At 38.5% G+C, this 13,110-nt stretch overlaps 1 protein-coding gene across 2 annotated transcripts in view; it reads left to right on the top strand.

Moving 5' to 3' along the window:
- The first annotated feature begins 2,030 nt into the window (after positions 1-2,030).
- The window catches only part of TTC33 (tetratricopeptide repeat domain 33), a 59,690-nt gene continuing 48,610 nt past the window's right edge, over positions 2,031-13,110 (top strand). Inside the window, exons 1-2 of one of the 2 annotated variants that reach the window (XM_036910867.2) lie at positions 2,031-2,186; positions 5,838-6,059. In XM_036910867.2, coding sequence (XP_036766762.1) covers positions 5,839-6,059 — 221 coding nt within the window. In that variant the 5' untranslated portion in view covers positions 2,031-2,186; position 5,838. The other variant, XM_036910868.2, reaches the window with a different exon arrangement.

Genomic DNA, 13,110 nt, shown 5'->3' on the forward strand with positions numbered 1-13,110 from the left:
CCCCTAGGGAACAGCTTCAAGCACCATTATTCACTCTGCAAACTGGATCCCCTCAGAGAGCTTTACTTAAGCACTACAAGTGTAACCATAAGACATCAGTCATGTTCTGAGTGTCTTGTTAGGGAGATATTTTTTAAGGACTGTTACAGAGTACAACATATACAGAAAAGTGCACAAATCATAAATATTTGGCTGTGAATTTTCAGTGCTTCAGGTGTGCAGTGAACATAGCCACATAAACCTCTACCCCAATTAAGAAACACTACCACCAGGGATCACAGGAGACAATCTTGGCGGCAGGCCACCACAATCATGCAATGATCATTTTCAAAATACTGGTTCACTTATGCAGCTCTTACAAATGTTGATGCGTTTAATCCAGCAATACAAATAAAAGTCACATGTGATACCACCACTGATCTCATCAGAAGTCTGGAAGTGTTGGGAAACTCAAGATCATTATGGCAAATTCAAGTTTTTCAAAATCATAATTTTTGCCTAAATTCTCGAATTTTATCATTGGCAACATTTGCTTTTCTTGAAGTAACAGGTTTCCTTGGTTCGTTTTCATGATAAGGCCTGTCAAATACCTAAGCCTGAATAATTAGCTCGGTCAGTCATTCTTCTAAATAAAAGTTGTATTCCACGAAAAAAGTATCTATTTCAGCTTATAATGCAATCTCACACGAGCTTTTATGGAGACATCATACTTCAATACACAGAAGTACTTTGAGCATTTTCCATTTTGTCAAAAAGAATATTAAAAAGAACTGTACTCAGAAGTCATTTTAATAAAATAATTTTGACTGCTTCATCAGGGACATTCTTGAGTGACTGCTTTGGGTGGGGGTTTACTATGAGAGAGTAGTGGTGAAGAATGCAATGACTGCTAGTACCGTTTGGTATCAGTACCTTGATTCCTGCTGAACTGCCAGCGGTTTTCCCTGCCATTGCTTTTCCACTGCCAGTGTAAATGTCAATACTGTGAAAAAGCTAAATGTCTTCATTTTAGTATGAAAATAGTTTTGGCTTTGAAAAAGTCTTGGAGGCTCTCAGGGGTCCGGATGATCGCTTTGAAGAATCATTGGTCCACATCAGAGGTTCTTAAAGGGGCGAGAAGGCGGGGTATGGGGTGGGGTGGAGTGGGGGGTGGGGGGTGGGGTAAGTATGTTTCTGCCAGAGACATGGCAATATTTGGAGACGTTTTCGGTTGTCACAACTGATGGTGGTTGGGGGTAGTAGATGCTAATGGCACCTAGTGCTAGCTAAACACCCTACAGCCGACAGGACAGCCCCCTTCCAACAAAGAATTAGAAGTATTACAATCCTGAGGCTGGGAGACCACAAGATAGCTACATTGATAACAATCTGAATTTTTCAATTTCCTAGACATTTCCTCTGTTACATTTCCCCACTTATTTTTAAGTCATAATTCCCTCTTCTGGGTCCAATTTGTTTTTTCCTTTGTGAAGCCTACAGTTCAACCCCAGCCCTCCCTGATCTGCTCCAGTGAACACTTTTCCGATCGGGTTTTGCCTCTGTCCTTCGCGTCCGGCAGCCTCATCAGGCTTTAAACTCCTTAAGGGAAGACCGAATCTCAACGCACGGAATTCCGCCCAAATCGCTCAACGCCCGCCGCTTCTGCTTTACCTGCAGACTGTCGTGCGGTTTGGCCGCGGCCGTTGCTGTCAGCGCGCAGCTCAGCCTGCGCAGCCGCAGTATCCCTCGCGCCCGACACTCCCAATCTCTGCCAGAGGGCGCTCTCAGCCCGGATGACTCCGACTACAAATCCCAGAGGGCAATGGGGTGGGGATGGCCCGGTGGCTTCTGAGATTTGTGGATCCAGGAAGGGACTGGCTCAAGATAAGGCCTCTGGAAGTCGCCCAGTCCCTGCCCACCTGTCTGGACTGTTCGTATGTCACGAGTTGGTTAACCGGTTTCTTGGGAGACCGGGCACCTGAGGCGGGCCGGTAGGAGAGCGACATAACTTCCGCTTCCGGTGGGCATAGGGCAAGGGGACTCTAAACACGAGAGCAGGGGAGTGGTCATCGGGGCTACCCGGTCTGTGGTGGAAGCCCGAGGAAGAGGAGGAAATTTACGCTAGTGGGTCTTGTGGTTAGAGAAGAAAGGAGGTCAGAAGTCGGAATTGAGACCCATCGGGGGTGTGGCAGAGACGGGACACTAAGGTCGGTCTCTAGTACGTTCAGGTCTTGGGGTCCGGCCCTCCCTTGCACCCGCTCCAGAGGCGGCTTCCGGGCTTCCAAAGGCTGACAGCGCGCTTCTGACCTTTCTTTAGAGGTGGGAGGAGCGGAACCGAGCTTGCCCTCCACCCGGAGCTGAAGGCGTTCGCGGCCGTTCAACTCACGTTCAGAACGGCCTGTATGAACTTCGCACATTTTTATTGTTGCTGTGAATGAAGGGAAGTCGCTAATACTGATTTCTCTCTTGTGGTGACATTTTCGGGTAAATTGTTTCTTGAATGTCTCATCTTTGAATACATCCCTGTACTCGGAAGGATGCTGTTTTGATTTCCTGATCTTGTGCACCCAGTGGTTTCTCGCCTTTGGTGCTGCATCCTCCTACGGAGTGAAAACAAGCATTATTTGGCTTGTGGCTCGGTGAACTGTCAGGTTGTCAACAGTAATTGAGCACCTACTGTAGGGATAATTGTACCAGCGAAAGAATTTAGGATACAACATTGCTGTTTTGAATTTTCGTAACATTCACGAACTATTAATTATTCATAAAGTGAATTTATGTCTTTTAACATGAAACACATATGATTATGATTTACCCATACACTTTCCGATCCTGGTGAAAAAACGTAAAGGCTAGAATGTTGGCGCCTTGGGCATCGAACTATAGATTCACGAAAGCCTTCTTTATAAGAGTAAGTTTTTATTTCATGTTCAGATAGCCTTAGAGGAACAATAAGCTCGTACTGTTTAAGATGCCTGAATCAACTTGGAGTATTACATTTTCCGAGGTGAACAGTGTTCGCATGTGTTCTAGGATTCACCTTCCTTTAGTCCTGGCTGATTTTTATTCTTCAAAATTTAAGTCTCCAGAAAGCCTCAAATATCTCTTCTCTGACGTCATAGCATCTTTTATTTACTCTCTAATAGCACTTTTCCTGTACTGAATTGACTATACTCTGTTGTCTACAGACAGTTTTGAAGAAGATATAAAGCTGTGCTAATGGCCTTGGTAACAGATTGATACTTTTAAACCTCAGTGGGCCCTTGATATAATTTGGTATCTTTACTCATCCCTTATTGTTGCTTTTCCTATTCTATACAGTAACTATTTCAGAGTTCTCAAATCCATTTCATTTCCCTTTGCTTGGAGCAGATGACATCCTATTTCTCTGAGGAATGTTAAGCTTGGGGATATGAAATCCCTCATTTTCTTTTTCCTCTATTCCTGAACTTGACTACACTTTTCACTCAGTATTAACTCTTGTATGAGAGGCTTGTATTCTTGTCCCTCTCTTCAAGTCCGAACTTTGTAATCACTAATGGTCATCAGGCCGGTTATATCCCTATAACCTTATTCTGTCCTGACCTCCACAGCCTCGGAGGAGAATGACGTAAACACCTGAGGCAGCGCTGTGTGTGGCTTTTTCGTACACAGTTAAGAGGCACTTGGGGCCTTAGCCTATATCTATCTTAAGCATTTATAACAATGGTTAGGATTGGAGGATGGGGAGGGTAATGTGAGTCGGAATGACCTACTAATTTTTTTTAAATACCCGTGGGTCAGTCTGTTTCTTTTTCCTTTCTTTTCCATCCTAACTCCCACTCCCAATAGTCCATAGGCTTGCCCAATGACTTCTAATTGTATTTTGCGTTTAATAGGCACACCAGTGTACCATCTGTATTAATAGGGTCTGCATGCTACCTGATGCCTCACATTGCTGAGTTAGAAACAAAGTTCCATTTGGAAACTTGAAGCCAGAAAATTTAATCCTTGTGCTTGTCACTTTTAGGGACAGTCATAAATACAAGACTTCTTTCTTATCTTGACTTACCCTGATGTCTTGTGAGATCTTCCTAAGGATCCTTTCTCTCATGCAGTCTTCACTCTGCCTCTGGACTTCTGTTCCATAGGAACCACACTTCCATTTCCAGCCATTTCTTGCTTCTTCCCCTAAGTTACTTATAGTCATTTTCAAACACAGGAAATTCATTTTTCTGTATTATAATGGGTGTGGGGAGAGTTTGGCATTGTCCTAATTCCCTAGCATAGTGTATAATCCATTACTCCTCTGGTAGAAAATCCCTGCTCCTGTAAAAGGCATGTGGTTCACCCATATCAGCACTCAGTTTTTGATGGCTATAACCTACTGACACTTGTATTCATTAGGAACAGGCACATGACATTCATGTTTCTTAACTACTCTCAGTTCTGCCATTTTCTTGGGCCTTTTGTGTGAATGATTTCCTAGCCACACTCACTTTTTTTCTTCCTCTTCCTTCTAGTTATTTCTCTGTTTGGTTTCAACCATGTGCATCAGAGATGAAGACCTTGATACCTGCTAGAACTTAATTCACTATTTCATTTCTCTGTCTTCCTTACTCCCACATTTCCCGTTCTTTCAAGTTTAATAAAGACCTCTAGTTCATTGCTTTACCTTATCCTTATAGTTTATCTCTCAGTTGATCATAATCTCCTTGGTGATAGAGACTCTTAAGAATGGAATGAAAGTTCAGACATTCTTCTCCTGAATGCACACAGACATATAAAAATTTATATACAATTCCAGGAGTTTCTCAGTATTAGTAAGAGTTCTTGGATCGCTCAGTAAATCCCTTCTTTAAATAAATATTTGTTGACTGCTTCTAGGGTTTCCTTTAACTTTATCCCATCAAATATCCTTTCTTATCCCTCACATTTTTGTGTCGTTGCTGATTTACAAAGCAGTGTAACATTTGTTATCTTTTTGATTCACCAGTTTTGTGAATTAAGTCATTTACCAAGTTTGAATCTTTTGAAAACCTTTTATTATGGAAAATTTTAAACATATATGAAAGGAAAGAGGGAAGTACAAGGAATCCTACTCATCACCTAACTTTTATCAGTTACCAACTCATAGCAATCTTTTCATCTCTATTTCTCCTCTACTTCCCCTCCCCTGTTGATTACTTTGAGAGAATTCCTAAATATCATATAATTTCATGTGAAATATTTTAGTATATATTCCTAAATAGATAAGGGTTCTTTTTATTAACTTAATCACAATACTGTTATACCTTTAAAAAATAACAGTGATTCCTTAATATCATCAAATAGCAAATTAGTGTTCTGGTTTCCTCTATTATTTCATAAATTTTTGCTCCTCATTTCCTTGTTTAAATCTGGAGCTAAACAAGATCCACATATATTTGGTTATATGTCTCTTTAAGTCTCTCTCAACTTAAGGGTTAGCTCCCATCTTTTACTACTTTTTTTCCTGGAAGTTTATTTCTTGAAGAAATCAGTTTTATTTTTCTTCAGTTTCTGTTACTTGCTGTCTGCACCTCTACTGTGTTATTTAGCATGTTCATCTGTATCCCATATTTCTTATTAACTGGTAGTGGCTTGATGTGATTCAGGATTAATTTTTGGCAAGGATACTTCATGGGTGATGTGTCACTTTTATCAGGAGATGTTTACTGTCCAGTTGTCTTCACAATTTTAACAGCCTTTGGTGATTATTGCCTAGATCCACTATTTAGTTAGGGGTCAAAAAAAATGGTGACAGTCTGGTCCTACTGTCTCTGCTTCATGTAGTAATTGGGATACTTCTGTAAAAGGCCAAGTTTGAATTTTAAAGCTGTTTCTTTGTGATTATCCAGAATGGCTTCCTTTGGATGGAAGAGGAAAATTGGCGAGAAGGTCTCAAAGGTCACTTCCCAGCAGTTTGAAGCTGAAGCAGCTGATGAGAAGGATGCAGTTGAGAATGATGAAGGGAACTGGCTTCATGCCATTAAACGTAGGAAAGAAATTCTCCTTGAAGGCTGTGTTGAGAAAAGTAAAAAGCTGAAGGATGAAGGAGCCAATTTGGCTGAAAATAAAAGGTATGTTTTTATAATTTTCTGATAAAGAACAGTTTACATTTTTGGATTCACTCTCAGTAATGGGATGAAGAGTTTTTAATTCTATAAATTCATGTCTTAAAACTTTGAACTAGGAGCTAAATTAAATAAATAGTTTTAAAGTCACCTTTAAATATTCCCACAGAATCTGAAAGTTTGTAAAAGAGTTTTCAAGATGCTGATAATGTCTCTGCTTTGCCATCATTTTTGTTCTGTCTGAAGGAGAGTAAGTGCTAAGTAAAATGTAGTCCAACTTATTCACTGGGAGATGGTCTAATTCTTGGAAAGTTTCTCCTTGTGATATTATGTACCAGATAAATTGGATATTTCCTGAAAAATTTTGAGGGCATGTACTTTTTTTATGTAGGTGTTCAATTATTCTTTTCCATGACTTCTCAAATACTTTGGCAAATATGGTTTGGGGCATAGGAATTTGATAATAGCTTCATTTATTCTTAGCCATTCCTCAGCTAAGCTCTTATACTTTTCCTGTGCGTACCCTTTTCTTTTTTCTTTTTTCCTTTCCTCTTTTTCCTATGTTCTTAGTCCTTTTCCTCTTTCTCTGCTTAGATCTTTAAACTGGATCAAAAATCTTTACCATAGATCAGTGAGTAAAGGACCAATTGTTTAGTAAATTGTGTAGAGAAAGTTGAAATTCTACATAGAGGAAGATAAAGTGCTGTATGTAATCCCACATAAAAAGATGGACTCTAGAGGGATCAAAATCTCAATGTGAAAGGTAAAACTACACAGTAAAGGAAAATACAGAAAGGTATCTTTGTAAACTAGAGGTAGAGAAGAACAATTTTATTTTTTTAAATTATAGTTACAAGAATTGTTCAACCCTCTATAGTCCTTATATCTAGACCCCAAAATTCCTAATAATTGCTTTATTTATCTTCTTATAAGCACACATACACACATAATTGCACACTGACAATTTTTTTCCTCATATTTTTGAAAGTAAGTTACATTGTTATATTTTACTCCTAATTTAGCATGCTTCTCCTAAGAATAAGGATATTCTCCTACTAAACACAATAACCAAAACCTATAAAAATTAACAGTGCTATAATCTAATATCCAGTCCATGTTTATTTAGATATTTCCAATTTCATCTAAATATCTTTCATAGTATTTTTTTAAAACCAGGATACAATCACAGTGACTGCAATGGGGTGGTGGGCGTTTGGGGGTGTGGCTTGATAATTTGGCTGAATGTAGTAACCACAGTATTGCTCATACGAAACCTTCATAAGATTGTACATCAGTGATACCTTAATAAAAAATATACAAATATATACAGATATACACAACTCAGCGGTTTTTAGTATATCCGCGAAGTTGTGCAGCCATTATAGGAGAGTTTCATCACCCCTGCAAAAAAAAACAGTACAAACCAGGATCCAATCAGAGTTCACACATTTCATGTGGTTCTTACATCTCTGTATCTGCTTGGGTCCCCTACTTTTATCTTCCATGACATTGACTTTTTGAAGAGTCCAGATCAGTTTTCTATTTGATTGTTCCTTGTGATGTCACTTAACCTGTTCCTCTATTCTATGTAGTTCTTTTAAACTGAAAGTTAGGTGTTCAGCTTTGATTTAGATTGTGATTAACATTTTTGGCAAGAATACTTCATGTTGTAATGTTTGTGCTTTAACTGTATTGGGAGATCAGTAACGTCAGGTTGTTATTAATGCAGCCATTTGAAAGACATCATGTGTGTGTCCTTTGCTGTGTTTAATAGCTTCTGAAAGTCATATTTTCATAAAAATTGTGATACATTTATCATTGGTGAAGGAAATATATAATATTAAGAAAATTACACCAAACAACATGAAGACTGTTCATTTGCACTAAGGATGATTCTTAGACTATATATATATTGTTAGCAGGTGTGATATCTGAATAGTTCTTTGTTTAAGGCAGGATACCTTCAGGTCATACAGAGATCTAAAATCATGCTGATGGGCCTCTGACTGGTGTCTTCTGTGTGGTAGTGAAGAGGCTGAGAAATGAAGTAATGCTGAGCAAGAAGCACTTTTTTTCTTTGTTCCTTTTTTCTTCTTTTTTAGAATTGGTAAAGATGGCAAATGAGTCAAAGCGGAGGAACCAATGTAGTTTCTAAGTCTGTTTTTATTTTTGGTTCTTGGAGTAGTCTTTTATTAATCTATTCTAATATAAAACGAAATGGTTCTTCACTATAATAGTGCCCAAATTGGAAGTGGAGGGTAGAAAATGAATAACAATCAAGGACAATTAACAGCTTGACAGCCTGATGTTAGGTTGAATTCACATTTGTGGTATTTTAGGCAGGAAGATTTTTCTTTTGTAGAACTTTGCAAGATTGACCATTATGTCTTAGTAAAAAAACAATTACAAATTTTCCACATTTATGAAATCATTTTCAGAACATCCATAAAACATCTTTAGAAATTCCTGTAAATGCCTATTAAAAGTTCATTAACTTTGTTGTTTTTGCCTTTTTCTCTAAACCACACTAGTGTATAGAAGGGAAAAGCTATTCAGTTATTACCCTGGGATTCCCTCTGAATTTCCTGTGGTAGAGGAAAGATAATCAACTTTGTAGATAAACAACATAACTCTTCTTTTCTGCCTGCATGCCAAAACAGTGACTCATTTTACCAAAATCAGCTGGGTTGGACACTATTTTGAATGGAGAACACTGTGAGATGGTTAAGTTTTTTGTTTGCTAGCATTTGTTTTGGAGTGATATATACACTACTGTACAAGATAACTAAACAAAATTAAAGGAATCTAGTGAATTGAGTAGTTTGGTTATACTATGCCAAAACTAAATAGAAATAATAGTTCAAAATAACTAAGAGGATATTCAGCTTGATTGAGAATAATAGGGATGAAAATAATATGAGAAATAGTGAAGTTAAAATAAAACTCAGTCCCTCTGGTATTAATCAACTTAATCTTAAACCACTCTCATTTCTATTACATTTTAGCCACACTGGTCTTCCTTGGGTGTTTGAATACAGTTCTTACACAGTTGTCTTATGATGCTTTATCTGAAAAGCTCTTATCTGTTTCCTGATGTCTGTCTGCTTGTTCTTCAGATCTCTGCTCACATGTCATCTTTTCAGTGAACCCCTCTCCAAGTACCGAGTTGGAAGTAGCATTCCCATACTCCCCCTAACTCCATCACATCAGCCCTTTTTAACTTTAGCATTTCTCCCTTTTTGTAGTTACCTATAGACTTACCTAGTTGTTTGTTTATATGTTATTTGTCTTCCTTCTGTAAAATGTCAGCTCCTGGACAGTAGGGACTCTTTCTGACTTTTGTGCTCTGTTTTCAGCTCCTAGAACAATTTGTGACATCTACCAGGCCCTCAATAAATATGTTCATTGAATATATACAAAGCAGCTATTTTTTGCTCTATTATGGTTCAGTAGGTTTTTGTGGATTAACCACCGTTTATTGCATTGTGTCTTTAGGAACATACATTCTTGAACACCGTACTAGAACATGGTATTCAGAGAACATATTTTACTTCATATCCCAACCACAAAGGGTCTTTGGGAATAGAATTTTTCTACCCTCCCCCTACATGAGAATATGGCACTTGAGAATAGTAATTGCTTTTTTCTGAGTCTCATTCCTTTCCTCCTAACCCATACTTCTCCCTGTTCACTCATCCTCTGGGAAACCAGGCAAACCATGCTGGCCCTGTTGAGTTGAGGACATGGAGATTGGATTTTCGAGAAAACAATTTCCTGAGGCAGAAAAATTGAGTCATTTCACCAAAATCAGCTGGGCTGGACACTTTATTTTGAACGGAAAGCACTGTGAAATGATAAGTTTTTTGTTTGCTAGCATCTGTTTTGGAGTAATGTATATACAGCTTTACAAGATAACTAAACAGAATTAAGGGAATCTAGTGGAATTGAGTAGTTTGGCTAGAAATTGTGGTGTAGAGTAATAGAGAAGAGGGAGCTACTAAGATAAAGAGCTCCAGAAATCTGTCTGAGGTCCCTTGGGTATTTGTTGAACCTTAGGCCATGGAACTATGGGAATTACCTAAGCCCAGGAAAACTGACTGGGGAGTTGTACACTGAACAGTTCTCGTTCATACAGAGGAGACAGATGTTCAAGCTTCAACCACCCAGAATGGAGAGTCTTTGGTGGTCGTAAGGACATTCACTGGAGTCCTCACAAGAGGTATGTCCTAGTAGAAGAACTGCACTGTCCCTGGAGGGGAGGCTCTTATGGACCTTTAAGCAGAGTTTAAAAAGAAGTTTTGAAGGGTTCAAACTGATACACAAGTTACTTAATGGTCTGCTAGAAGAGGCAACAGCCAAATTTCCAGTCAACAATATAACATTTATAAATATCTAGCATCCCCAAACTATTAGACTTGCTAAGGAGGAGAAAACTGACCCATAAATAGGAGAAAAATCAGTAATAGAAACACACTCATAAATGACATAGATGACAAAAGTAGCAAAGAGGTTAAAACATTCAAATATTAAAAGGGAATGTGAATTTAATTAGGAATGAAAGATATGTACAAATGGCACTATTTGCAGATGACATGATATTGTACATAAAAAAACCCAAAGACTCCACTCCAAAACTACTAGAACTAATATCTGAATTCAGCAAAGTTGCAGGATACAAAATTAGTACACAGAAATCTGAGGCTTTCCTATATACTAACAATCAACTAATAGAAAGAGAAACCAGGAAAACAATTCCATTCACAATTGCATCAAAAAGAATAAAGTGAAAGAGCTATACCCTGAAAACTACAAGACATTCTTAAGAGAAATTAAAGAGGACCCTAACAAATGGAAACTCATCCCATGCTCTTGGCTAGGAAGAATTAATATTGTCAAAATGGCCATCCTGCTCAAAGCAATATACAGATTTAATGCAATCCCTATCAAATTTCCAACAGCATTCTTCAATGAACTGGAACAAATAATTTTAAAATTCATATGGAGCCACCAAAGACTCCGAATTGCCAAAGCAATCCTGAGAAGGAAGAATAAAGTGGGGGGGATCTCGCTCCTCATCTTCAAGCTCTACTACAAAGCCACAGTAATCAAGACAATTTGGTACTGGCACAAGAACAGAGCCACAGACCAGTGGAACAGAATAGAGTCTCCAGACATTAATCTAAAAATATATGGTCAATTAATATATGGTAAAGGAGCCATGGACATACAGTGGAGAAATGACAGCCTCTTCAACAGCTGGTGTTGGCAAAACTGGACAGCTACATGTAAGAGAATGAAACTGGTTCATTAGCTAAACTCATACACAAAAGTAAATTCAAAATGGATCAAAGACCTGAATGTAAGCCATGAAACCATAAACTTTTAGAAAAAACATAGGCAAAAATCTCTTAGACATAAACATGAGCGACTTCTTCATGGGCATATCTCCCTGGGCAAGAGAAACAAAAATAAAAATGAACAAGTGGGACTATATCAAGCTGAAAATCTTCTGTACAGCAAAGGACACCATCAATAGAACAAAAAGGCATCCTACAGTATGGGAGAATATATTCATAAATGACAGATCCGATAAACGGTTGACATCCAAAATATATAAAGAGATCACGTACTGCCACAAACAAAAAGTGAACAATCCAATTAAAAAATGGGCAGAGGAGCTGAACAGACAGTTCTCCAAAGAAGAAATTCAGATGGCCAACAGGCACATGGAAAGATGGTCCACATCGCTAGTTATCAGAGAAATGCAAATGAAAACCACAATGAGATATCACCTCACACCAGTAAGGATCACCACCATCCAAAAGGCAAACAACAACAACAAATGTTGGCTAGGTTGTGGAGAAAGGGGAACCCTCCTACACTGCTGGTGGGAATATAAATTAGTTCAACCATTGTGGAAAGCAATATGGAGGTTCCTCTAAAAGCTCAAAATAGAAATACCATTTGACCCAGGAATTCCATTGCTAGGAATTTACCGTAAGATTGCAGCAACCCCGTTTCAAAAAGACATATGCACCCTATGTTTATTGCAGCACTATTTACAATGGCCAAGAAATGGAAGTAACCTAAGTGTCCATCAGTAGATGAATGGATAAAGAAGAGGTGGTACATATACACAATGGAATATTATTCAGCCATAAGAAGAAAACAAATCCTACCATTTGCAACAACATGGATGGATCTAGAGAGTATTATGCTCAGTGAAATAAGCCAGGCGGAGCAAGACAAGTACCAGATGATTTCAGTCATCTGTGGAGTATAAGAACAAAGGAAAAACTGAAGGAACAAAACAGCAGCAGAATCACAGAACCCAAGAAAGGACTAACAGTTACCAAAGGGAATGGGACTTGGGAGGATGGGTGGAAAGGGAGGGAGAAGGGGGGGAAGAAGAAAGGAGGCATTACGATTAGCATGTATAATGTGGGGGTGGCACGGGGAAGGCTGTGCAACACAGAGATGACAAGCAGTGATTTTACAGCATCTCACTATGCTAATGGACAGTGACTAATGGGATATGTGGGGGGACTTGGTGAAGGGGGGAACTAGTAAACATAATGTTCCTCATGTAATTGTAGATTAATGATACCAAAATTTTAAAAAAATGAAGTCACAATAACTTAGGCAAACCAAAACTGAGATAACTCATTGTCAGTAGGCTTGCACTTCAAAAACTGTTAAGTACTTCAGGTGGAAGAACATGATACCAGATGGAAATTTGTATCTTAGCAAATTGAGAAATGCTAAACGTGGGTAAGTATGAAGACTAATGTTTTTTCCTAAAGTTTTGAAATTCTTTTAAAAGATAAGTGGCTTTAAAAAACTAACAAATACAGAGGATCAAAGCCTAATTGGGCTACCTCGAAAATGAACTAAGATACGATATGAAAGAGAACTTCCAACATCAGCACTCTCTGGAAGACTCATGCCAGAAGATGATCATCAAAAAACCCCAACAAAGATCCACACACTGCTACAGCTGTAGATGCACTCATCCCACCAGCTCCTGGACTTGCCAATGGAATGAAGGAGATATCTA

Source organism: Manis pentadactyla, chromosome 2, assembly GCF_030020395.1.
Source record: "Manis pentadactyla isolate mManPen7 chromosome 2, mManPen7.hap1, whole genome shotgun sequence".
NCBI lineage: Eukaryota > Metazoa > Chordata > Mammalia > Pholidota > Manidae > Manis > Manis pentadactyla.